The sequence below is a fragment of the Cynocephalus volans genome, chromosome 3, assembly GCF_027409185.1.
Source record: "Cynocephalus volans isolate mCynVol1 chromosome 3, mCynVol1.pri, whole genome shotgun sequence".
Taxonomy (NCBI): domain Eukaryota; kingdom Metazoa; phylum Chordata; class Mammalia; order Dermoptera; family Cynocephalidae; genus Cynocephalus; species Cynocephalus volans.
The window spans coordinates 28,671,829-28,699,521 of NC_084462.1; the positions used below are offsets into that span (position 1 = coordinate 28,671,829).

General features: G+C 40.5%; 1 protein-coding gene and 1 non-coding gene across 5 annotated transcripts in view; one reads left to right on the forward strand and one right to left on the reverse strand.

Annotated features, from left to right (window-relative positions):
* Positions 1–27,693, reverse strand: part of GTF2IRD2B (GTF2I repeat domain containing 2B) — a 58,769-nt gene that overhangs the window by 24,428 nt on the left and 6,648 nt on the right. For 3 of the 4 annotated variants that reach the window (XM_063089589.1, XM_063089587.1, XM_063089590.1), the window contains exons 2-9: positions 24,236–24,339; positions 18,547–18,685; positions 11,748–11,867; positions 10,491–10,674; positions 10,295–10,323; positions 8,758–8,812; positions 8,346–8,389; positions 3,125–3,202 (exon numbers count right to left, since the gene is read on the reverse strand). In XM_063089589.1, the coding sequence (XP_062945659.1) occupies positions 3,125–3,202; positions 8,346–8,389; positions 8,758–8,812; positions 10,295–10,323; positions 10,491–10,674; positions 11,748–11,867; positions 18,547–18,685; positions 24,236–24,334 (748 nt within the window). In that variant the 5' untranslated portion in view covers positions 24,335–24,339. The remainder of the gene's footprint in view (positions 1–3,124; positions 3,203–8,345; positions 8,390–8,757; positions 8,813–10,294; positions 10,324–10,490; positions 10,675–11,747; positions 11,868–18,546; positions 18,686–24,235; positions 24,340–27,693) is intronic. The other variant, XM_063089588.1, reaches the window with a different exon arrangement.
* Positions 14,936–15,042, forward strand: LOC134374158 (U6 spliceosomal RNA). The gene has a single exon (XR_010023033.1). It is a non-coding gene; the product is annotated as a U6 spliceosomal RNA (small nuclear RNA).

The window sequence follows — 27,693 nt, forward strand, 5'->3', positions numbered from 1 at the left end:
ACTCTACTTTTCACTGACTAACCAAATTTTTTCTTTTTTTTTCTTTAGTTTCAGTAGTTTGTCTATTTCATTTAGGTTACTTAATTTGTTGGCATACAATTATTCACAGTATTTGTGGTAGGAAGAATAATGGATCTCCAAATACACCTTACACCCGTGAATTTATTATGTTACATGGCAAGGGGAAATTAAGGTTGCAGATGGAATTATGTTTGCTAATCATCTGACCTCCAGAAAAGATCATCCTGCATTACCTGGATGGGTCCAATATAATCATGAGGGTCATTTAATTGTGGAAGAGGGAGGCAGACAAAAGTAAAGCAATGTGAGAAAGACAATGCTAATCCCTTGACAGGTAGAAAGCGGAATGGTGTTGATTCTTATACATCCATAAGTGTCAGGGAAGCCTGGGCACAGTGTAGCTTAGCAAAGCTTGCACTGTGCATACTTCATTCCCAAGGGACCTGGAGGGGGTGGTTCCTGCACATGCAAAAGACCTGATGAGATTTCTGTGAGTTCCACATGGGCCAAGATGTGGGTGTGTATATGTGCATGTGTGTGTATGTCTAAGGGTTTTCTGAGAGGTCTGTGCTGCAGACAGAGTGTGAAGTCCCAGTGGAGGTTGGGTAAGGCATCAGATTTTTTTTTTTTAAAGGTGACTGGTAAGGGGATCTTAACCCTTGACTTGGTGTTGTCAGCACCATGCTTTCCCAAGTGAGCTAACCAGCCATCCCTATATAGGGATCTGAGCCCGTGGCCTTGGTGTTATCAGCACCACACTCTCCCACGTGAGCCACGGGCCAGCCCTAGGCATCACACAGATTTGCATGAACTTCTGAGCACTGTGCCTCCAAGGGACAGACGCCATTCTGAGCACTTCACATGTGCTGCATTTATGGATTTAAAAATTTCCCCTTACTTAAGGAGTACATGAAGACATCAATACTTCAATATATGAGTATTTAACCTAGATGGTTACAAAAACATTCAGTGTTATGAAATAGTCCATGATGTCAGACAATTTGAACACTTTTAGCCTCAAGAACGACACTGCCCAGCTTAAGGAGTTCTACAAGGAATTCATCTTGAATAGTTATTTCCAAGCCAAGCAGGAGAAAGATGATAAATTATACACTGAACCTAAATGTTTTTCTTAAAAGTAATATAATTCTCTCTAAAAAATTAAAATAGAATGAATACAGATACATCCACCTAATCATTTATTTGTTTCATTGCTGCCTTTGAGCGCAAACTCTACAAGAATCCTACTTATTTTGATCATCACGAAGGTTGCTTAAGTTCAAAATTATATTCTTGGGAGTCAAGATGTAATTTAATTTTAAGTACTTTTTCAAAACAACGGTAGTTTAGAAATGGAGGTTACATGTTTCTCTGTGAGTGACACTGTGAATTCAACCAGCAGAAGTGAGTGCCCAGTGTGTACAAAGCCCTGGGCTTGAGCTCCAGGGCTGGAGTGAAATGCTGCAGCTTTACCCCAGGAGACCACCACTAGTTGAGGGAGTTCTCCGTAAGAGCTTAAATAGAAGAGAGAAGGCTGCACTAAATGCTCTGTGCTATAGTAGGGATCTGAGAAGGCTCCCTGCAGGAATTGAGATGCTGGCTGTGCCCACACGGAGGAGTGGAATCTCTTTAGAAGTCTGCAGAGTAAAAAGGGATTAACAGAGGCATCTGGTTATATAAAATCCCAGTGGAAGGAGGATTCGGGGCAGGGTGAGTGATCAAGGGAGAGTGATTGTGGTGGAAGAGGCAGGTGGAAGAGGAGGGGAGGCTGGAAGGAGGGGTAGGAATGCTGCAGTAAATGGGACTCTCTCTACAGGTGATGAGGAGCCACTGACAGCATGTGAGCAGGGGAGGGGTGGAGACCTGAACAGATCCCAGTTTGCAGATAATAACTCTGATGGGTGGTGGTGTGTGTGTAGGGTAGATTGAAAGGAAACCTCTGCCTGGATGGAGGAGACTGGTCACAAGGGACTGCAACAGGCCAGGATGCGTGGGTAAAAGTGGGGTAGAGACTGGCCCAGGACACAGCAATTATAATAGATGCATTCACTGGTTTCTGCCTTTAGATTTTTTTGGGGGGGGGGGGGCAGCTTGTACAGGGATCTGAACCCTTGACCTTGGTGTTATAACCACACACTCTAACCAACCAAACTAACTGGCCAGTCCTCTGCCTTTAGCTTTTATGAAAATGTTTTTTACTAAAACTTATTGAACTACTTAATGCTGCCAGAAAATTTCAAAGTTACGATTTTGTAGCAAATGTTTCAAATTTGATAATAATGTTTGAGGAATTAAATTGCAAATTTTTCTGCACTCTGCCTACATTCACAGTGGAGCTAAAAGAGAAAGGATCGGGATGCTATACAATAGTCAATTAATAACACACTGGGGTTCAGTAGGACTTTGCGTCTTTGGGCAAAGGACCCAGCCATATAACTGCACAGACCATCTACCTGTGCCATGTTTGAAAAGTGTGTGTGTTTGGTGTTAATTGTCTTTTGCTCCCATTTAACTTGTCTGATGTCAATAAAATTGCAACTATGATTAAGGATGCACATTTGAATTTCTTAACGCTCATCTCCATATCTTTTAATCTTTAATATTTTCTCCATAACAGAGGGGACAGGCTAGACAGGAGAGGATTAAGGGAGAAATGTTTTAGAACACAAAAAGTAAGAATATTCGGGCCGAGCCCGTGGTGCACTCGGGAGAGTGCGGTGCTGGGAGTGCCGCGACGCTCCCGCCGCGGGTTCGGATCCTATATGGGAATGGCCGGTGCACTCACTGGCTGAGTGCCGGTCACGAAAAAGACAAAAAAAAAAAAAAAAAAAAAAAAAAGTAAGAATATTTAATAAACAAACTCACGCAAAACGAACCCTAAAATACCTTTACATTCACATATGCCTAAGAGCATATGGATTTAGACTAAATAGAATCTATTTTATAACTGTCAGATCATTTACCCTACATGGCAGTATGCTAGATCCTAGGTAAATGTACATGGAACTTTATGACTTCTACCCTGTTTTTCAGGAGGGTCGTAATAAAAATTTTCTATTACAAATAACTTTTGGAGAAGAAAATTATTATAAAACAGTATTACCTTGCATATTACACTGATAGTAACTAGGATCTTCTGATTCTTTCTTGACTGACACAGCTGCTGCTTTCAGTGAAATGCCTTTGAATACAATGGAAATTATAAAATTATGTGTTAGGTCAAACCCACCAATGGAGAAATATGACCAGATAATATAACTTTCAGGTTCTGTTTTGATTAATATAGCAACATTACAATCAGCAAAAGAACTTGCAGCTTACTATGAACAAATCTGGCTTATCAATACAAAAATATAAATATATAAAACATATATTTGTTTTATGTATAAAATAATATGAATTAATAATATGAAATAATGTAAAATCAACATAAAGGAAAGAAGAAAGGAAGGAGAGAATGATGGGGGAAGGAGTGGAGGCAGGAAGGGCTTCATCTACAGTTCTAGTACCAATTTTGGGAAATTTTCCCTTTCAGGATAGTTGAATATATAAGGGTACTTTAAGAAGTTTCTGGAAAGGGCTGACCCTGTGGCTCACTCGGGAGAGTGCGGCGCTGGGAGTGCCGAGGCCGCAGATTCGGATCCTATGTAGGGATGGCTGGTGAGCTCACTGGCTGAGCGTGGTGAGGGCGACACCAAGCCAAGGGTTATGATTCCCTTACCGGTCACAAAAAAAAAAAAAAAAAGTTTCTGGAAAGACTGTATTATATTTTAATTCTATTTCTTCATGAACTTTAAAAAATACCCTCATACATATGCATTTATGTGAAATGTTGTAAACATTCTTCTGTAATGGGACCTGAATTGGCATGTATAATCTTTATCTTACTCACTATAATGGAACAGACTTCAAAACCTGGGGAAACTACGCTAGTAAAACCAAAAGCATTCATCAGGAAAAGGTCTGGTAGGCTGCAAAAATTAGCCACAGATTTCTCCCATCCCAGTATGCATGCCCCTTTGCAAAGTGGCTTTCCACACCTCTTTTCTAGCAGTTGGAATCTATTTCTCTGCCCTTTAAATCTGGGCCTGGCCGTGTGACTTGCTTTGGCCAAAGGGACATTAGCTAATGGGATACAGGCAGGGGCTTGGAAAGCGCTTGAGCATCTGTGACTGCTGCTCCTGGAACCTAATTGCCATGGGAACAAGCCTAGCCTAGTCTCCTGGAAGATGTGAGGTCACCAGGAGAGAGAGGCCCTGCTGTCCCAGCTAAGGTCTCAGGCCTGTGACCATCCAGCACCTGCTGAACCAGCCCACCCAACACACAGAAGTGTGAGAAAAAATAAAGCATTGTGGAGGCCACAGCATTTTTGAGAACTTTTTTTTTGGGGGGGGGGCAGCTGGTTGGTAGTGGGATCCAAACCCTTGACCTTTGTGTTATAATACTGTGCTCTAAACAACTGAGCTAATCAGCCAGCCCTGGAGTACTTTTTTATACAGTAATAGATAACTGACACTAAAACATACATACAACTTAACCATGAATGTTAATAATAGCAAAGATTATGGCACTGCTTGGGATTCACTGTTTAGTATTAATTTACAAGCCTTTTTCGTAACCGGTACTCAGCCAGTGAGTGCACCGGCCATTCCTATATAGGATCCGAACCCGTGGTGGAAGCGTCGCCATGCTCCCAGCGCCGCACTCTCCTGAGTGCGCCACGGGCTCGGCCCTTAATTTGCAAGTTCTAACGGGTCTTCTGAAAGCCCTTAACAGTTCTGTTGGTATAAGGATAGTGAGACAGGATACTGAAAAATGTGACTGTCAAAAAGAAAAATTTGGTGGAATAGCCGGGGAGCATAATAAACATGGCTAATGGCCATATTTTTGAAACAGAAGATTAACTTAAGGAAATTGCTCAGAAATGGGACAGAAAGGTAATCTCATGGAAAGATTAAAGGAAAATTGACAAATGGAGGTCTATTTCTGCATAAAAAAAGAAAAAAGATATTAATGTGTTTGTAAGTAATGTGAAAGAATTTTTGCAAAATGGTTAAAAGTTGTTGCCTCTAAAACGGGGATGGAATTTGAGACGTACAGGGAGATTTAGCAGGGACAGAGTGTTCTGAGAGGGGAAAGTGGAAAGGTGAAGAGGGATTTACTTACTGCTACTAATTACTTGACGGGGTACAGGACATACTACCCAAAAATATGGCCTGTTGGCATTTGAGAAAACAGAAGTACGAAGGCCTCTTTCACCTTCCCCTAGCCCTTCTCCCCAGAAAGCAGGCCAGAAAACCTAGCTGACCTTCACCTGAAGCAGGTCATAAAACTCTCAATTCAAAGGTACCCATCCTATACCTGGAGGAAAGGAATATCCTTATCTCTGAAGACAGACATGAATGAGAACAAACAGGCCTTGCTAAGCTCCCCAAGTTTATCACCATTAGACCATAACCCTTTGTCCAATCACACTTCTCCAGCTGTCCACTCTTCATCACACCTAACCAGAAAATACACAAGTTCCCCTGTTCCTCTGGGTCTTCATTTGTGAAGGCTCCCACGTCACGTAAAATGTATTAAATAAATCTGTATGCTTTCCTCATGTTAATCTGTCCTGTTACAGGTGCATCAGCCATGAACCTAATGATGGCAAAGTCCTTTCTTTCTTCCCCTACATACTAGTCTTAATTCTTTTTTATTTCAAACAGGTATAATATTTGTAATATTTTATAATACATTTCACATGAAAAGTACAAGTTCTAGGTTGATTAGACACTAACAATTCTACTAAAAGAAACCTTTGATGAACATGTATTCTCTAGCTGTGCTGTCAAGAAAAATTCCTTTTTAATCCAGGCAACTGAAACCAGATTTGACAGTTGTAGAATGTGTTTGAAATGCTAATGAAAACAGAATTACTTCAGCCTTTCCTCAAAATAAGGGAGAGAAGGAGAGAAGGAGAGAAAGAGAGAAGAGGGGAGAGCGAAAGAGATTCGAAATTCAGAACCATTGCAATACTCGTTCTATGTAGCAAATGCTGCACAGTATCATGAGAAATAACACTGTGTGTGGCCAGCTCTCAGAGCCTGCAGGCAGCAGGAAGCGATTTGTGCTGCATCATGAAATCTGCAAGAGAATATCATATTAACATGGAGTATATTTTTGTTCCAACTGAGCCACATCTCCAAAGACAGGCCTTGACAAATGCAGCCTGTGTTAAGGCAGATGAGGGAGGGGCCTGGGGAGGTGTCGGGCTTTAAAAACTAACACCACCTTAAGTGACATTACAAGTGGCGCCATTATGGGCCCACAAGGGCGTATTAACGTGGCAGCCTAAAACGGCGCCGGTGCCGGGAGGAAGTAGGGTAGGGGTATCTGCGGGAACCTTAGCCCTTATTGGCCAAGTACATGCTTCTGCACTCGAGGTTGCAATAGCTAGGCATTGAGACAAGATGCATGCTCTCTTGACCTTTAGGCTGATTATGTAAAAAACCTCCCTTCCCCATTTGCCTTTATTTTATTTTATTTTATTTTATTTTATTTTATTTTTTTGTCTTTTTCGTGACCGGCACTCAGCCAGTGAGTGCACCAGGCCATTCCTATACAGGATCCGAACCCGCGGCGGGAGCGTCGCCGCGCTCCCAAGCGCTGCACTCTCCCGGGTGCGCCACGGGCTCGGCCCCCCATTTGCCTTTAAAAGCAAGTGCTTGTGTGATAATAAACAGAACTGCTCGACAGAACCCCCGCCGCGTCTGAGTGTCCTTTAACCAGGCTGTTTTTGGGGCTGGCGGCTGTGCTCACCTCTCTTCACGGCTCTCTTCCCCTGTCTCCTTCCAAAGGGAACAGGAGGGAAAGGGGAATCCCGGGCCATTTGCTCGCCCACCGAAAGCAACGAGGCTAGGGCTGTTCGGTCGGCCAGCGGCAGACCCGACAGGGAGGGTCCCTGGACAGGTGCTGAGAACCCCTCACTCCCACCACCTGTCTCCCCAGTTTCCCGAAGGAGCCCGCGCTTGGGGGTTAAAATTCTCTGTGACCACCCATGACACAGGCAGAACGTATCTGAGCTTTGAGAAGCATTCAAAGCTAAAATTGAACAGGCAAGAATTGACCTGTCAGGTAGTAAATGAGATTAAGACTCTACTGCTGATTCTGCTGAGCTAATTGGCTCATTTCTTTCCATCAACGTGAGTTGGTTTTGCCTAGAGCCACTACAGTGGACAAGCGCCACTATTTACAGACCCTCATTTGAAGATGGAACTTCCACCAAGCACATGTTCACATGCTGACAGGAGGAACATGAGCACACACAGTTGTGGCAAAAGGACCCATAAGTACAACAAAGGAGGAGTCTTGCCAAGGAGACTGACTGGTCCACTTGTGTCCCTGGTCCCCCTCTCCAGGGATTTGGGAAACTGCTGAGCATAAACCACACCCTGAATGCCTAGGGACACTGGGGTTCTGACTTCCATTTTAGTCCAGCTAAAGTTTCTATTTTCCTTTTGTCTGTATCTTTTCCTCTTAATACTAAATATTTTCTTCCAGATTATCTTAGATAGAATTTTAATTCTATATTTACTATTTACTTCATATTTCTTGGGTGCTTTCCTAAGCATTATGAAATTCAAGTTTAACCTTGTAAATCCAGCTTGTGTTCATTTTTATCTTTTTGAGTTTTGATTTCATGTACTTGTTATTTTAAGTTTCCTAATCTTTCTACTTTTAATGCTTTCAGTGTTTCCCCATCCCTTGATTGAACACTTGAAGTTTTAAAAATTTTTTTCTATTCTTAACCTTTTAACATTTTTAACATTCCCCTCGTTTTGTTTTTTTGAGAAGTAGGGGAGGCTGGGATGGAGATCACTACTTTCATCCATTGAAGAGGGATTTTTTTCTACTATACATTGACATAATTAGCATCTATATTGTGGAACATTTAGAAATGACAGAAGAGTGCAAGAAAGCAGTAAAAAAAGATACATCTCCAAATAAAAATACTTCTCTATTTGTAAATCAAGTTATAATTGCAAATGCATATTCAAGACTTTTTACTCATTTTGCATTAAGGTTCTAATTTAAATATAACTAAAATAATATTTTGTCCACAAATACATCTACTTATTAACATCTTAGTACCTAGTATTTACTAAATTAGAAGGCTCACTTTTCTAGCTATTTGAGTAAAATATGATTATTCTGCAAATAAGGTCCCAGTTGAGGTGAGTTAGTGCCCTAACTCTCCTTCCCCCATTTTTTAGTAAAACAAAAGAAAGAAGTCAAATGATAAGCTAAATGCTTGATTCTAAAAGCATTGATGTACCTACCAGAATCTTCCACAGGTTCAGTTTTCACATTGATGGGGCCACAGCTGCAAGAAGAAGGGAGCCTGGTCAAGACAGGCCGGGTGGGGCCCGATCACAGGCACTTGGACATGCTGCACCGAAGTGCCCTGGCTCTCAATGCCATCCGACCCCTCCCCCATCAACTGAATGCAAAATTGCCTCAATTTTAACATTAATGTTCTTAATAATCTCTTACAAAATTAAAGGTGTCACTGAGTGTAGTCTTCTAATTCCAAGCATCCTTTGAAATAAAGAATTTATAACAAAATATTGAACAGTAACATATTAACCCTTCACATTGCACTTCAAATGCTGTAAGGAAGCCTTTCCATAGTCTAAAAGCTCACACTTGGTGGTTAGATGTGGATTTTATTGTTTATTATTTATTCTTTACCTTTCATTTGGCAATATTATTGATCTCTCAGCATCTGTTACCATCACATGACCACCTGTGCGGGAATAAAAAGACACAAATTAGCCTCTTTCAGAACCTCGAAAGAGGACTGACATTCAAAGGCACATAAATTGAAAACAAAGAGAAAACAGAACTCCCAGCTCAAGGTCATCATGGAATAGTAGTGGGGGGAAGAGAACAACTCAAAGCAGCCCCATGTTCTGGGGTGATTTGTGTGGGCAGAACAGGGGGGCTGCAGCATGGCTGCAGATCCCAGCCTTGCTGCTTACCAGCTGGGTGGCCTCGAGCAAGTCACTAACCCTTTCTCTGCCTCTGTTTCCTCATGGAAATGGTGCTTGTGTGAGGATTAACAAATACATGCAAAGTGATCAGAACAGTACCTGGCACATCATATGCACTAAATAAGTGTCAGCTGCCATTACTATTATTATTATTCTATAAACAAAAATACAAGTTATCTGGAACAACAATCACCTGGTCACCTGCTACTTTCCCCCTGGCGCCCCTCCTTTAATAGGAGCTAAAGTACTACAGGAACTCACGATTGCTCCGGAAATAGTCTTTACTCTCTGATTAGTCCATGGCTCAAAAGAACCAGAGCCCTCCATACCCAGCAGTGTGCCTTGTGAACTGTGCAACCCCCACCTCCAGCCATCTCATTACTCTACCTATGTAATCTCGGCAAGACATCCTCTTTAGACCTGGTCTTTCATGAACAGCCACAGGCCAAGGTTTCCAACTACATTCCAGAATAATAATTTAAGAAAATAAGAGGTGGGCATAGGCAGATCTTGAAATGCCTCTAGTGAGGCTACTTTTGTGGGGGAGGTCCCTTCATCATTACACGTTAAGTAGACTGTGAGGAGTTCTGGGTTCCCATCATGGCCTCAGGCACTCTTCCAGAAGTTTCTGCCTGTTCACATGGAGTGAGATTCCCCATAGAACCTGTTGAGACCCTGATTATCCTGAGGGCCAGATCCTCCACGAAGCCCTTCCAATCAAACAATTCTAACCCATTCCCACTGCTCTTGGAGACTTCCTCCAGCCATTCTGAGAGCACCACAGGTCACCCCTGGCTCTCTGTTAGACAGTCTCATTCCTTCTCCTAGTCCATGAGACTCAGAGGCGCAAGAACACATCCTAGATCCACTCCCAAACTCAACAATGCCTTTTCCATGGCTGGTGGTCAAAAACCACACAGTGACTTCTAGCATTCACACACTCCCACGGACAAGGATAAAGTGGGTCCCACTGCCCTCCACGGTCTGGGTGCAGAATCTCACTGCACAGAGAATCTCACTACAATGAGAGCTGGGAAGGAGAGCTGTGTCTCAGCTCTCTTGGCTAGGTGTGTCTTTCCCTGAGCTGCAAATCCCCTACAAACATCTGACCCCCAACCCTGGAATGTCAGAGGTTGCCTTCTCAAAGAGGAGAAAAAGCTTGCATATGAATTAAGGAAAGCAGAAGTGGTTTAGCAGCTCAGTTCAGCCACCAAGCATAAGAAGCTGTCACTTACCCAGCTGACTCTCTGGACCTAGGAAAGGTCTGCAAGAAAACCAATACCATTACCCAGCATGAACACATAAGATAGTATTACACATCTGAAAAATCAACTTTTAAACGTAATAGGATATAATTAACAAACTAATTCAAATTAGCTGTCAGTTTATCTTTAAGTGAACTAACTGTCATAAGGAGGCAGAGCGTGTCACCTGTTTATTACGAATGAAATCTCTGCTTTGTTTTCCAAAATCCATTTCAGGGTTACAAGATCGTAATTCTCAGGGTGTTGAAAAGCAACTCCTTCTGGAAGCCCCTGCACTACCACAGCCCCCTGGTCTTGTAGCATCTGCTCATAGGGAACAGGCACCATTGCTGTCGTCCCTAAGGCTTTACCTAGAAGAAGAGGCAAATGTCTTTACACAGCATAAGCATAAAACTCTCCTAGTCAATTTAATTTAATGTAATAAACAAACACAGGTGGTGACATTAGCCTTTGAACACATATTAAAAACATAAAGTGCCCTATTTCTCTATAACCCAAGTTAATACAATTCCCAACGGGCCAAAATAAAAAATATATACAATGTTTTACCTTAAATCTTCACATAAGAAAGAGAAAATAATAGGTCTTTTTCTCCATTCTCTTGGAGGATGCACAATTTGGGGTACCTGCCCTGGCGTATCCAGGGCTGCAGAGAGCACCCCTTAGTTAGCTAGGCTGCTAACAAAAGAGCATGAGACCCCCAACCCAAACCTTAATTGTCACTATGTCACACCACACAAGTCAGGCCAATCTGCCTTCAGAAAAAGTGATAATGTCAACATGGCTTCACATCACAATCTGGAGTTATGTCAGTCTCTCTGCACTGGTTGATGAGCCCAAAGTGCTGAAGTCCCATTTCTCATAGAGAAGTATGACCTAAGACCCCAAGATACCCTATGCTGGAGGTCCCCAAAGTCAAACACTCACAGGGACCAAAATGCGTGAAGCTATCTAGGAATGATAAACAAGGTCCCAAGACACTATTGTCCTTATATTGGAATTAAGTATAACACCTGCATAGTTATTTGGTTATCTAGTTTTCAAAACACTGTATAGGTTTTTTTTTTTTTTTAAATCTGTCTTACTGCCTCTGGGAAAGCATGGGTAGGTGGAGGGATAACTGAGGGGTGAGGGAGGTGACTAAATCAACACCGAACATATTTAACAAGCGCGCTGGCCTTGCTGTGGGGGCTCCCTGACATGGGACAATGGAATAAAGACTGGTTTGATGGATTAGAACAGACCAAGCTGTCTTCTGAAAGAACACTTAATCTGGTACTTAGAAGCCAGCTCTTCACTTGATGAGAATGTTGGTTTCAAAACGTTTGAAACATTCTAGGTAGTCACGCTAATGAAACTGTAACACTCTCCTACTCCTTAGTGAACTACTATTTAGAGAATTCATGCTTAAAGTGAACTTTACCATAACAAAAGCAGAAATAGTCCTCGACTGCTTTCCTGAGTATTTCTGTTTCTCCTGAGTGGACCTGCATCCCGTTCACAGGGCAGGGAGGTTTCACCTCATGCAGCCCTTCCACAATGCCTGCAAACGCAAGATTGGCACAAGGTCAGTAGCCAAGCATTTCTACTGTACACTTCCTTACCATATGTGTCTCTGGCATTGAAAGGAAAAAGGAAAAAAAAAAAAAAAAAAAGGAATAAACATAAAATAAGATCTTTTCATAAAAAAAAAAAAAAAAAAAAAAAAGAACAGGGTATTTATGAGGAATGGGATATAACATGGTGTTCATCCCTGAAATAAATCTATTGATAAAGAACTATAAGAATTCACCATAAAGCTGGCCGGTTAGCTCAGCTGGTTAGAGCACAAACTTATAACCCCAAGGTCACGGTTCGGTTCCCTGTACTGGCCATTTGCCACAAAAAAAAAAAAAGAAAGAAAAAAATTAGGGCCGGCCCATGGCTCACTTGGGAGAGTGTGCTGTTGGTAACACCAAGGCCATGGGTTTGGATCCCTATATAGGGATGGGTGGTTAGCTCACTTGGGAGAACGTGGCACTGACAACACCAAGTCAAGGGTTAAGATCCCCTTACCGGTCATCTTTTTTTTAAAAAAAAAGAATTCACCATAAAAGGAAATAGTAGTAGTTTAAGGAAAATTTATAATAGAAATCTTATTTGCTATGCAGTCGAAAAGTGACAATAATTGTGTAGGAAGACCATTCCTCTGAACACTTTCAAGACCAGGCCCCCAGTCTTCACTCCAAAAATTTTAAAACTGATTGTTTAATCAGGGTATAGTCAGGACACAGAAATCACACAGTAATTTGAACAGGGAAAGTTAAAAAAAGAATCATTAACTAGATGATTTCTTGTTAATCTGTAACTACTAAGGGGTAATAAGTGCTCTAAAGAATACAAAAGGAGCAGGTAAAGGGACCAGCCACGAGGGCTGGGCTGAGGCGGAGCACTCAAGGAAGGAACAAATCAGGAAGATGGTGCCCCAGGGCTGAGATCCAGACCTCTCTGGAGAGCATACAGACATGGTCTATAGGACACAAGGTCTGCTGGTGTGCTGCAAGCTGCAGTGGATAAGTAGGAACCTACTCTCTGGGGGTGCCAGCAGAAATCGCTGGCAAGTTGCCCAGAAGGTGCCTGTAAGACTTGCTGGGCACTGCATGGAAGCTGTCCTCTCGGGGGCTGGCAGAATTCTTTGGAAGTTGCTTGTAGGTTGATGCCAACAGAATTTGCTGGGAAGCCTCCTTCTGGAACTTCCCAGGAATTCTGTGGGACTTGCAGGGAAGCTGGCTAGGATACCAGTGGAAGTGACTGGGAGGCTGCATGTGGTAGAGGTCTCACTGAAACTCACAGGAGGTAAGTGCCGGGTATCCCAAATGCTGGTGGTCATAATGTGTTGCAGGCATGAGCAGATGAGAGCCCACAGGAAACAGGAAGAGAAGTTCCTTCCTCCCCCAGTATCCTCCCCGAGCCCTCTTCTGACCAAGGTAAATATTGTGCCAGCTGCCTAAGGGGCAATGTTTACACAGTCCTGCTCCAATATCACAAAGCACGGCAAAGAAGGGTGGACTTGGAGTACAGAGGCAATAAATCAAGAACTGTCACACTGAAAACTGTCACAGAGCAATTTCTGTGCAATGGAGTTATGTTCTAAGGTTGAACATAATGCAAAAATTGTGCATGGGCAAAATTATACCTGAAAACCCTCAGTCACAATTGAGTTCAGACTATATAGTTCTGTGGATACAATTCTGCAAAGCCATTCTTAGGCACATTTACATTTCAGACCAGTAAGTTAGGCTGAAAGAAGGAGGCAGATGAAAACCCATGTGTGTTTGCTCATTCAAACAATTTTGGCTTACAATTAAAGTAAGAGATGAACAGAGTGGTAGAGAACGGACAACACTGCCTGCAGAGTTTGCTCAAGGGGTCAGTAAACTACAGCCTGAGGGACAGATCTTGCCCACTGCCTTTCTTGGTAAGAGTGGTGAACTACAAATGATTTTTACATTTTGAAATGGTTAAAAAAAATTCAAAAGAAAAAAAATCACTTCATGCTACATAAAACTACATGAAATTCAAATTTCAGTGTCCATAAATAAAGTTTTGTTGACGATACTCATTCATTTACATTTTGCCTATGGCTACCTTTGCACCCAAACAGCAAGTTGAGCAGCTGCCGCAGAGACCATAACAGCCCATAAAAACGAAAATATTTACTTTCTGTCTCATTACAGAAAAAAAGTTTGACAGTCCCTGATTTACTCTATATAGTTTTAATATTAACCTATAACCCTAACATGAGTTGATCAGAAATTTCTGTTGTTGTTGTTTTGAGGATTAAATTACTGAATAACCCACAGGGAGCTGGTTTCTAACTTGAGAGTGAAGGTGAGTGTGTTCTGATGCAACTCCACAGTAATTTTTCCTTACTACCAAACAACTTCTAAAAAAACAAACATCACATATTTAAGAATCACATCCAGCATTCCAGTTTGAGAAATGGCAGAGAAGCATGTATCTACCAACCTAAGCTCTGAACAAAACAGTAAAATCAACTATTTAAAAGCACTGAGAACAACCAAAAATAGGCGGAAACTGGAGGGAATGCTATACTTAAAAGGATGGAGGCAGGGACCGGCCCGTGGCTCACTTGGGAGAGTGTGGTGTTGATAACACCAAGGCCACAGGTTCGGATCCCTATGTAGGGATGGATGGTTAGCTCACTTGGGAGAGCGTAGTGCTGACAACACCAAGTCAAGGGTTAAGATCTCCTTACTGGTCATCTTTAAAAAAAAAAAAAAAAGAATGGAGGCATTAATACTCGGTGACATTCACAATTAGCGGCTTTTTTCCTGTAAGGACTCCTTAGTTCCTGTGGTACACAAAGAAATAGAGCTCAACCAAAAGCAGCAGTCTCAGTGAAGTGAGGAAATCTAAGTGGGAGGTCAGGACTCACATAGTGGATGGAAATCGGGGGGAAAAATCCTGGAAAAGAGCAAGTCACAGAGGTAGGAGCTCCAGTATCTTCATATAAACTTCTTGTAAATTCTTGGCTGTCCCCAAAACTATGCAAGCACAGGTGAAGACTCTAAGGAAATGCAACATTTGGAAGCTAAAGAGCTGAGCAAAGTGCTTGCTTCAGCAGCACATATACTAAAATTGGAACAATACAGAGAAGATTAGCATGGCCCCTGTGCAAGGATGACATGAAGATTCATGAAGTGTACCATATGTTTTGCTGAACTTTCAGAAGGAGAGAACAGACCTATAGTTAGTAGAGGTGGGAACAGGGGTGGTTAGGGAGTCATTGGGTAAGGGACACAAAGAATAGTTATAATATGTTAATAATACTGATTTAATCATCACATACTGTACACAAATACTGATAGTTAACTCTGTACACCACAAATATGTATAATCAATTATGCTTCAATTCAAAAAATAAATTAAATTAAAAAAAAAAAAGCTGAGCAAAGATTTAAACAGTTGAGTGGTGCTAGGAAGACAGAGTTTAAAATTCAAGTCCTGCCAAGGTAGAGAAGCTTGTCACACACCTTGTAAAACCCAAGAAGAGACACACCTTAGGAGTAAGGGCCACCTTCTAAGACTAAGAATGATGCTCTAGGATAAAGGGCAAAATCAAACTAGACTCGTCCTAACATGGTCCACACAGGGTCATGGTGATCTGCCAGTAACTTAACTGCCTGCCAGAACAAACATATCATGCATAATACCCAGTATAAAATAAAAAAGTAATACAAATGTGAAACAGAAAAATGTGACCCATGATCAAGAGAAAAAAGTCTATAGAAGCAGACCCACAAATGACCCAGATGTTGAAATTATCATTAAGGACTTAAAACAACTGCTATAAATACATGAAATAATTTAGAGGGGTGATGAACAGAATAGATGAGTATGAGAGCAAAAGAGATAATATAAAACTTTCCATGAACTCCTGATATACAGGGAATCCCAATGGAGGAATATAAATATGAAAAAAAGGAAGAAAGAAAGGGAAAAAGAAAGAAGAAAATGAAATTACAGAAATAAAAAATAATCTGAATTCTGCAATAAAATTTCACAGGATGGACTTAACAACAGTACATTGGATACAGCAAAAGAAAGAATCAGTGATGTCAAAGAAAGGTCAATAAAAATGATCCAGTCTGAAGCTTTTAGAGAAAAAAGAATGAAAAAAAAAGGAACAGAGTCTTAATGAGATGTGAGACAATATCATAATTTCTTCCATCTGTTTAAACTAAGGGCTGGACAGTTAGCTCATCTGATTAGAGAACAGTGTTGATAACACCAAGGTCCAGGGTTTGGATCTCCTTACCAGCCAGCTGCCTCCAAAAAAAAAAAATGTAAATGAAGAAGAGAATGAATCAGAAAAAACATATAAAGAGATAATTGCCAAAAATGTCCAAAACTGACAGAGGCATTAATTTGCAGATTCAAGAAGTTCCAAAGAACAAGCAGAGTAAAAACAAAGAAGACAACATGTGGAAATAACATGGTCAAACTGCTGAAAACCAAAGATTAAACAGAGCTAGAGCTAGAGGAAAAAAAATCTTAAAAAGAGCTAGGGAAAAAGATACATTACCTTCAGAGGAACAAAAATAAGAATTCTAAACTGACTTTGTATCTGAAACAGTGAGAGCCAGAAGGTAATGGAATAAAATTGTTAAAGTATTAAGAGAAAAAAAAATTTGTCAAGGTAGAATTCCATATTAAGTAAAAATATTCTTCAAAAAGGAAGGCAGAAAAGTGATGTCAGCAAGATGGCAGACTAGGAAACAGCAGGCCCCCTACCCCACAGAGGCACTGGACTGACAATAATAAGACCAGAACCTCTGTGAGAATTCTAGAGACAAGTTGAGAAGCTACAGCACCTGGGCCATTGTAAAACCAAAAAGGGATTCCAGCACAAGGGGTAGGAAAATTCTCATGGTCATTTGTACCCCTCCCTCCATGTGCATAGCATGGGGCAATTGGGAGGAAACCCCCCATATTAAAGCTCCTCCTTCGGATGGAAAAAAAGTGTGGAATGGACCATTCACCCAACATTCTGGCTTGTCTGGGGGATACTTGAGACACTGGTTTCTGTCTCACCTGACTTAGAGCACTGATAGGATTGGCACCAGAGTTTGGAAGCTGCTGTAAACAGAGGCAAGTGACCATTAGAGCTGCAGTTCCACAAACAGATGCCAGGGAGAACAACACCTGAAAAGGTTTGAGAAGTCCCAGAACCTCCAGCTGATTAGTGAAGGCCTTAGCCTGCACAAAGCCAGTACACAAAGACTGGAAAAGGTGGTTGTGTTTTCAAATGCCCAAATCTCAGAAAAAAATTATAAGGCATATAAAGAAGCAGGGAAACATGGCCCAGTTAAAAGAGTAAAATAAAATTCAAGAAACCAACCCTAAAGAAACACAGAGGTAGGAGCTGCCTGACAAAGAATTTAAAATAATTGTCACAATGATGCTCAATGAGTTAAAAGAGAACATAGATAGACAAGTACATGAAAACACATAAACTATGCATGAACAAAACAAGAATATTGACAAAGAGATAGAAGCTGTTAAAAAGAACCAAACAGAAATTCTGAAGCTTAAAGATACAATAACTGGACTAAAAAAAAAAAAAAAATTAAAAAAAGAAAATAATAACTTGGCTGGAACAATTCATTAAACTATGAATAGCCCTATATCTGAACAATTAGCATGCAACTATGAATCTTAAAAAAAAGTTGTAATTAAATTTCAATGATTAGAAATTCAACTGACATCTGACGTTAATGAATTGAGAATACCCTTTTTATCAATTACATAGTCACTGTATTATATAAAGATTTCTTCTCTTTTCAATCTGTCTTTTTGATAATGGAGACCCAAATTTAGTATCTTGGAAGTTAATCTTAATCAACCTATCACTCAATCTCTTCTGCACCCCACCCCCCATATAACAGGGTACTTCAAAAAGTTTGCGGGAAAATAGAATTAAAAAATATGAATCTTTCCATTAAACTTTTGAAGACCCCTCACTCATGCGTGCATGTGTGTGTATCCTTCTCCAAGGGTTATAAGATTATCCTTGGAGATATCTATCACCACACACACCACCTTATACCCTCTGACAAATCTTCCTTGTTTTTTTTTTTCCTTTCTTGGTTCCAGGCCATACTAAATTGTTAACTCAGTATTTTGTAGATAAGCTACAGTGGTAAAAATCATAATCATAAAAGGTATAGGTTTTAAGCCCTGGTGTAGTTCCCTGACACATGGCCACATATGCCCACTAATACTCCTGGACACTCATATCTTCGCATATTGAAAGCTCTGAAAGTGCCACAGTAAAAGAAAGGGAAACAAGAATAACTGTACAATGGTTATTAACAAAGACTAATACTTGATCCCTGGAAGAGAGTTTTCCCTTTCCTTTGGGAAGAATTAAAGTGAGAGTATTTTATTAAATGTAGGTTTATTTTAGGAATTAAAGACAATTTTCTCTATGTTCTTCAAATTTCTTCTACAAAACCAGAGTACTCCTGAGAACATAATACAAAATATATTGACCATTTTTCCTGGACTCTTCATTTGGTACGCTGAGTCAAAGGAGATGTGTCAGAACCATTTGTAGGATAATGTTTATGATATGTTAGAAGAAAACATTACATACTTCTTGCCCACAAACATTTAAAAATTTATGAAATACAAAAGATAAAATCATGAACACCTACAGTATTTTGCAAAATCTTTCTGTAAATCCTTTCTGGCATTGACAAAAGCGCATCCTCTCTCGGTTCCAACAACAAACACGTCTTTTTCATATACTGCAATGCAGGCCACTTCTGCCTTGGACTTGGCCAGTTCTTTACACTGAAATAGAGACAAAAAATGATGCAATCTTTTTTGTTTGTTTGTTTTTCTTTGGTGGTACAGAGATCCAAACACGTTATAACACCATGCTCTAACCAACTGAGCTAACCTGCCAGCCCCCAAATGATGTATTCTATACAAGGGCAGATTCAGAGTTTCTGAGGCCTGAGAGGTCTGCTTGAAGAAAAGAATACAAAATTCAGTCCAAAAAGAAATATTCATTTAGAGTTACACACACACACACACAAAAAAAAACCAACTATCAAGCAAATACCATAAACATCGTGAAACCCAGAGAAGAACATATTGTCATTCACTGCTTGACAATCCTCTCCAATGTGCCTTTTTTCTTACATTTTCAGATGTAGACTCTGACTGCCTCTTCATATGACAACAATTTTATAATATTTTCTATGGAGTGAATAGAGAAAGAATTTGATATTTCCTCCAACATGGTTGCTTACATTTTTATTACTGATGATAGGCATGCATACAGCATGAAAACTCACACACAGATACATTTGGTGTTCATCATAGTGCGACAGGTTTATGCCCTACAAGAAGTCTGATAAATTCTACAACAAAAAACAAATCCTCTGTTTACAATTTTACCAGTTAATGATTGGAAGAATTTTCCAGAGTAGCTTCTGCCTCTGTACATTTAAAACCTATTTCTCTTCTACCAGCTACAAACGTCTGAAGTTGAGCACTATGGCAACACATTTATACCTCAATACAGCCTACAGCTTTGTACCCTGACATCATGGCACTGAAGAAGTTGACACTGTGGACTGGAGGAGTATGCCTGGAAACCATTTCTACACTGGGATTTCTAGCAGTAACTCACCCATACACAAAAACAACAGCAAGCCACATAACGACACTAAACTAAAACTAAATGGATATCCAACTCAGCTTCCCCTTACTGAGACTCCAAAGATGCCTGTGTCTACTCCAACATCATCTGACACAGGGGATTGTAGGAGGAAGAATAATGGCCCCCAGAGATGTCCATGTCCTAATGCCCAGAACCTGTGAATATATTACCTTAATGGCAAAATGACTTGGTAGATATGATTACATTAAGGATCTTGAGATAGGAAGATTATCCTGGATTATTGGTGGGCCCAATGTAGTCGCAAGGGTCCTTACAAAGAAACGAGAGAGATGTGACAATGGAATCAGAGTGATGCCATTGTTGGAAGGGGGCCACAAGCCAAGGAATGAGGGTTGCCTCTAGCAGCTGGAAAATACAAGGCACAAATTCTTCCTGGGAGCCTCCAGAAGGAATCTTGACACCTGACTTTAGCCCTGTAAAACCCATTTTCTGACTTATGACCTCCAGAACTGTCCGATGGTAAATTTGTGCTGTTTAAAGCCACTAAGTTTGTGATAATTTGTTACAGCAGCCATAGGAGACTAATATAAGGACTGCGGCAGAAAGAAAATCAGAGTGGAAGGGGACAACAACTTTAACAGATTGTGGTTAATAGAATACCTTTCTTTAGCACATTTTACAAAAACGTACACATATGGCTAGGACCTCTCCGAGATCATGGCAGGGGCCAGTGCAAAGGAAAGGGTTGGAAGCTTAAGCTCTATTAGCTTCATGGCAAATCTACCTCTGTTTATGTCGAATGAACCAAAAATTCAATACAGTCTATCCAAAATATATAATCTGGTATCAGGTGAACTCATCGATTTTTAGCCTTACTTAGGTCATCATTAGTAGACAAGATCTTTTAAAAGGATTTTTTCTCATTTTATAAAAATTTAAGCAGATACAGGAAAGTACAAAGAAAAAGAAATCACTTTTAATCCCATTACCCAGAAAAACCACTATATGCATTTTGGAATACGCACACATGCGTACATAATTTTTAAAAACAAAATGGGAATTGTACTAACGTATATAAGGTTGGCATTCTGATTTATTTGCTTAACATTAATTTTTGAGTATTTTTCAAAATGCAATTAAATAATCTTAAAAACACTTTTCAATGAATAGATAATATTCTATCCCTACCTATATATCATAATTTAACGATAACATTATTGAAATGTTTTTCCTGGTACAAATGACACTATGATAAATGCCCATAAATGTAAATATTTCTGTGCATGTTTATTTCCATGGGATAGAATCATACATGTGGAACACCTGAGGATGTAAATTATTTTAGGGTTCTTGAAACATTACAAATAGCATTTCAGAAAGGCTTACCCTCTCACCACCACATGAGAGAGGCCATGTCACCCTACCATTACAAGAACTGAGAATCATTATTTGTGGACCTAACTTAGTCACTGGCTTCCTAAGAACAGAATATGGAAAGGGAAAAATAATAACTTCACAATGGAGAAACGCAGCAGATGCTACCTGTATTGCTCAGAGTTCTCCAGAGAAATAGAACCAGTATGTGTATATATATACATATAGAGATACAGAGATTTATTATAAAGAATTAGCTCATGTAATTATAGAGTCAGGGAAGTCCTACTATCTGCCATGTGCCAGCTGGAGACCCAGGAAAGCTGGTGGTGTGGTTTGAAGGCCTGAAAGCCAGAGAACCAATGATATAGATTCCAGTCAAAGTCTGAAGGCCTGAGCACCAGGGAGCACCAAGAGCACCAAGGGCAGAAGATAAACGTCCCAGCTCAACAGTCAGGCAGCGAATTCAACCTTCCTCTGCCTTTTTGTTCTGTTTAGCCCTCAACAGATTAGATGATGCACACCTACACAGAGGAGGGTCATCAGTCCACCAATTAAAATGCTAATCTCGTCTAGAAACAGCCTCACAGACACACCCAGAAATAATGCTTAACCAGCTGTCTGGGAATCCTGTAGCCCAGTTGAGTTGACACATAAAATTAACCATCACAGTACCTTAACTAAGTGATCCAGGTTAACATCACCAGTGATAAGTCATGTTGACATAAAGTATTCTGTGATGTGATGAGGAGCATTTCACCTCTGTGGCCTTCTTGCCAAAACCCCATAACCCCAGTCGAAACACTGGTGAAACCCAAATTGAAAGAGAGTTGATAAAATACCCTTCAAAACTGTCAAGGTCATGAAAAACAAAGAAAGACTGAGAAACTGTCACAGACCTGAGAAGATGAAGGAAACATAACGACTAAATGCAATGTGGTATCATAGGGTGAATCCTGGAACAGAAAAATTACAATAGAAAAAATGATGATATCCAAATAAAGTCTGGAGTTGGTTAACAGCAATGTACCAGTTGATCTATTAGTTTTGACAAACGTACTATAGCTATATCAGTTATGAGTGAGGGGTATACGGGGACTCTCTGTACTACCTTTGCTGTTTTTCTGTTAATTTAGAAAGTATTGCTAAATAAAATTCACTAAAAAAATTAAAACTCTTTGGTTGCTAGGCGCTGGAGATCAGGGGGAATGAGGGCTTAGTACTTAATGCATGCAGAGTTTCAGCTTGAAAAGCTGAAGATGAAAAAGTTCTGGAGATGGATGTTTGTACAACAATGTGAATGTACTTAAGGCCACTGAACTGTACACTCACAAATGATTAAAATGGCAGTTTTTATATTATATATATTTTACCACAATAAGAAAAAAACCTCTAGATTTTCACCCAAGTAAATTTCTTACCTCACATCCAACTCATCAGTAAGTCCTATTAATACACCTTCAACAGATCTGTCTAGTCTGATCACTTCTTGACACCTCCATTATACTCTCTAATCCAGGCCACCAAAACCTCCCACCTGAACCACAGCCACAGCCTGCTCCCTGGTCTCCCTGCTTCCACTCTCGTCGCATGTTAATTGACTGTTCACACAAGCACCACTCCCTGACCTATCACTCATTCACTCAGAACCTTCCAATGGCTTCCCATCACACTGAAGGAAAAAAAGTCCAAAGCTCGATATCATCCAGCCACTCAAAACCTCTTGAAAATTTCCTCTGACCACTTTTTGCCCTACTTTGCTCCAATATTACTGGACTTCTTGATGTTCCTTGAAAATATCAAATTTGTTCCTAGCTCAGGGCCTCTACACAAGCTGTTCTCAGTGGTTCAAACACTCTGCCCCCAGATATTGGCATGGCTCACTTCCTTTCTTCATACAGGTCTTTGCATAAAAGGCAGCTGCCCTGAGAATTCCACCCCAACCCCACATCCTAACCAGCCATTCTCTCTCCTAAACCTCTATTTCCTAACCCTCCTTTTCTTTGTAATATTATATTTATTATATATACTGACACAAACACACACACATAGAATTCATTTACTGTTTCCCCAAATTTTCTCAAGTCTTCTGGCCCCAGTGCCTAGAAGAGTGCCTACTGTAGGAGGTGCTTCATGAATATTTCTGGTCAGTTCCTGTTCAATATTCCCGGGTAAGATATTCTACTTTTCTCCAAATAAATCCTAACACTTTCTTTTAAAATTTATTCCAAGTTTTTTGAAACAGTTTTATATATCCTCAGATAATACAGGATAATCTCCCCATCTCAAGCTCCTTAACTTAATCACATCTGCAAAGTTCCCCCTGCCAAGTAAGGTAACACTCACAGGTTCGAGGGATGAGAACATGGACATCTTTGGGGGCCATTATTCCGTTTACCATAGGTTGCTTTCAAGGTTTTATCTTTATATTTGGTTTCCAGCAGATTAAATATGATGGGTCTAGGTTTGGGGTATGTGTGTGCATGTGCATGCAAGTGTATATATTGGGTGAGTTACGTGTGTGTTTGATATTTTGCCACCTGACCCAATAATGTTCCTTACAGAAAATAAAATTAAATAAACGTGTATGTATGCTTTTTTTTTTTCTTTTTTCTTTTGGCTCTGGATCCAATCCAGGGCCACACTTTCTATTTGGTGTCCTATCTCCTCAGTCTCCTTCAATCTGGAACTATTCTCCAATCTGTCTTTGTCATTCATGACACTGGCATTTATTAAAAATCTAACCCTGTTATTTTGTAGAATGTCCCTCAATTTGGTTTGTCTGATGCTTCCTCATTAGATTCAGTTTCTGCACTTTGGGCAGAAATGCCACACATCATTCAGGGGACTCATGATGTCACTCTGTCCCATTACTGGAGATGTTAACTTCAATCACTTGAATGAAGTGATGTCTGTCAGGTCTCTACATAGTAAAGTTACTGATTTTCCCTTTTTAATCAATAGGAATCTCACTCAAGTCTCTCATCAAATTTTCACCCACCAGGTAAAGTTTACATTTTAGATGTAAACAGATGCATAGAAGTAGATCATTAATTTACCCTTGAATTTAGACAAAAAACATTCTCAAACAATGCAACAAAAATAACTTCATTAAATGTCAGATACGGAAAGCTTAAATTTATACAATTACACCCATAATGTAAATAAATAAATAAATAATAAAATAAATAATCATATCCTTTACGAAGGATACCCTAATACAAACAAAATGTAAAACTTGAGAACATCGAAAGTGACACTAAAGTGTTTCACAGTTCTGTAATTTTGACAATGACTCAACTATGGAACAAATTTCTAGAACTGTGAGGCCATCTCACCATGGACTCGAGAGCAGACATGAGGAACGTCACCACCATCCTGCTCTCTGAGGACTCCTCATCTTCAGCAGGCAGCGTGGACACTGCTACTTGGGCCATGATCCCTGTGCAAGAGAAATGAGAAAGTGAGTGGTAGACGTCCACAGTGTCCTATACACCTGCGTACAGCTCTGAGGGGCCTCACAAATGACCTAGTTCAAACTTCCTTTAGAGTTGAAGAAACTGACCTTTAAAAACATTTAGTGACTTGCCCAACATCTCTGAATAGTGACACTGTCTTAGAGGGTATGAGTATTTTTTCCACTAAACCTACACATCACCTCCCCATAAAACAAATTTAGGTATTAACTGTTTCCCAGATGGAGACATAGGAAATGTACCTTGTAGATCTAAAATGTTTCATCAGATTTCAGCATGGTGGTACCAGATATCACTTTCTGTTTCACTTACATGTAAAAAGGAGGTAAGTAGGTCTGTATACCTAATATAGGAAAAGAAATCTCTTTCTTTTCTACCCCCATTGGATTTCTCCTGTAGAAAAGCTGACTCTAAATTTTGCCAAGCTCTAAATCAAGTTAGCTTTTAAAAATGCCTTTGAAAAAATTCTCCAAAACCTTAAAGAGTTTTTTGAAATACAGCATGCAAATTAAATACCTGTCAGATATGTTGTGACCCTCTAATAGTTGGCTTAATTATATTTGTAAGAAAAGATAAACAGATCAATATAAATATGTACATGGAAGGAAAACTGGAGATTTAAGGGAGCAAAGTGTGGTGGTCATATAAGGCTATTCAAAATATTCACAAATATCTCTTTCTGAGCACGTGGTTCAATTCCTTGCCCACCTGAATGTAGTATGACCACATGACTTTTGTGCGCTGATGATGTCAGGGAAGTGACATCACTTCCAGGCAGAGGCTTTGCCATACTTCTCCCTCCTCCTCAAGGGCTACTGGCAATGTTCCCTATGGGACTGTTCCGTCACCCCGGGTTCCAGATTAGGGACAATGTGGAACAGACCCCCAGCCAACTCACTGTTGAACAGACCTTTAGTTCGAGCAAGAAATAAATCCTTTCTCCTTTAATACTCCAAAATCTGGTGTCATTTGTAACCACAGCACACCCTAGCCAATCAGAACAGATACAGAAGGCTGAAAAGGAATTCTAAAAATGTAACTATTTAAGTTCTCTGAAGACAATAAAAAAAAAAATTAGTTAATTTTAAAAAATAATAAATTCTCTAAAGACACTGGAGGATCCCCTAATTAGAGTTATAATCTTCCTGAGAGAACAGACTAGCTATGCTGAGCCACTAGGATGCAAACTGTTTTGGTCAAAAATTTTTATAAATCTATCTTCTTATGAAGTAGAATATGAGGGGAGAGTCTAACTTCTTACCTTCATTAATTAGTATGCAACAGCCTATTAATTAAGGCATATTAATTAATATATAGGCATGACCTGGGCAAGGAATACACACACTTGAATTTGAAGCTTTTAAAACAGATGAAACCTCTGGTACTCTTCCCGTTATCACACTCATATTTGAGAACAAATGGAGGTTTGTGAGTGTTGTTTTTCACAGCAAGGACTCTATACTGACAACAGAGCTGGAGTCAGAAAAAGCAGCACCCAACAAGGAGACTCTTAGGTCTTAGAAAGTCTTCTTGAGCTTTCTATATTCCACTACTATCACTCAGTGCACTCAGCTAAGGAAATGCATATCAAAAGGTATGTAACCGCAGAGGCATGTTCTTCCATTCACCAGAACATTCACTCAGATTATGCTCCATCCTTATTATGTCTAAGCTCAGAATATTTTTATTCATAATCTTATTTTGCCTCTAATTCCTCGAGAGAGAAAAAGGAAGAGATGTACTCTCATTCCACAAACTCAGTGACTTGTCCAGTAAAGCTAGAATACACGCCAGGACAATTTTCTGCTGATTGCTGTTTTTTTTTTTTTTTTTTGCAACTGGCCAATAAGGGGATCTGAACCCTTGACCTCAGTGTTAGCAGCACCACACTCTCCCAAGTGAGCTAACTGGCCAGCCCTGATTGCTGTTTTTTTTACTTCTTCTCATCTTAAATTGCCATAAAGCTGCTATTACGTCACAACACTCTACGTGTGTTAAGAAATGGGAGACAGATGCCATGCCAACTGCTCAGGGGGTTCTGCAGACGATGAGCGGTCCTATCTCATCACCAGCACTTTCCAGGGGAGGCGGCAGAGCCCCTGGACTCCAGTCAGGCCTAATGGGGGAGGCGCCTTGTGTTTGGGGCTTCCTGCTCATTGGGGATGCGAACATTTGGATCGCCACAGATTTGTCACTGACCTGTGCTTTTCCCGCCCCAAGAGGCTGTTTCCCTGGGGAGTCTTTAGCTGAGACTATTCCGGGACATTCCCCACAGTCCTCACCTGGAGACTGCTCCCTTTCTTTTCCCTGTCCCTGAAAGAAAGTGCCATCCACTGGTGGCATAAAGGATGACACAAGAGGACACACCACCAGCCCAGTTTATGGAGCATGAGGCATGATGCTCTGGTCCTCAGGGAGTCAAAGGCCAGAAGAGCCAGGGTGTGGGTTTGCCAGACCCCTGCCTAGCCACATGCCCCAGGGCTGTCCTCAGGTGCCTCTGCTATAAAAAGAGAGGCTACGTCAACTCCTTTAGAAAGGGCCCTTTGGCCTCTGACCTTTCATGAGTCCCCTCAATTTAAAATCAAAGGGAACCATACATGATATGATTCCATTCACATGAATGTCCAGAATAGGGAAATCTACAGGGACAGAGAGTAGATTAGTGATTGCTTAGGATGGGGGTGAGAGGAGAGTACTAAAGGATACAAGGTTTCTTTGGGAGGTAATGAAAACGTTCTAAAATTGACTGTTATGGTTGCACAACTCAGTGAATATACTAAAAACATTTACTGAACTGCTTCCTACATGCCAAGTGCTTTTCCAATCATCCAATTTAATTCTCACACATCCTCTAAGGGAAAAATTATTCCCTGTGCAAGGACACAGAGAGGTGAGGAAGCCTGCTCAGGTTGTGCAGCTGGCTAATGGCGGAGAAGGGGCTGTAACCGCAGTGAAGAAGCAGATCAGCAAATGGGAGGAAGGCCCTTGAAGTGGAAAGTGCTCTGCAATGGGATAGCCACATGTCCTGGGCCAGGACAGTCTGGGTTCAGGCCTACCACGGGTGAAATTATTATAGCACTCCCTTCATTCTCAAGTGCCTGGAAGATGAATTATAAAATGTGTACGTGTGGGTGGCTGTGTGAAATGAAAAAAAATCACTAGGACACAGCATTCTATGTCCTTAAACAACCTCCAAACACAGAGGTCTCTCAATGAAGTGGACCGAAAAGGGATCGAAGTGAGACACCTATCTTTGAACTCAAAGACTGTTTATGTCTGCATATTTTATTAGCAGGAGGAATAATGGCCAAAATGATCAT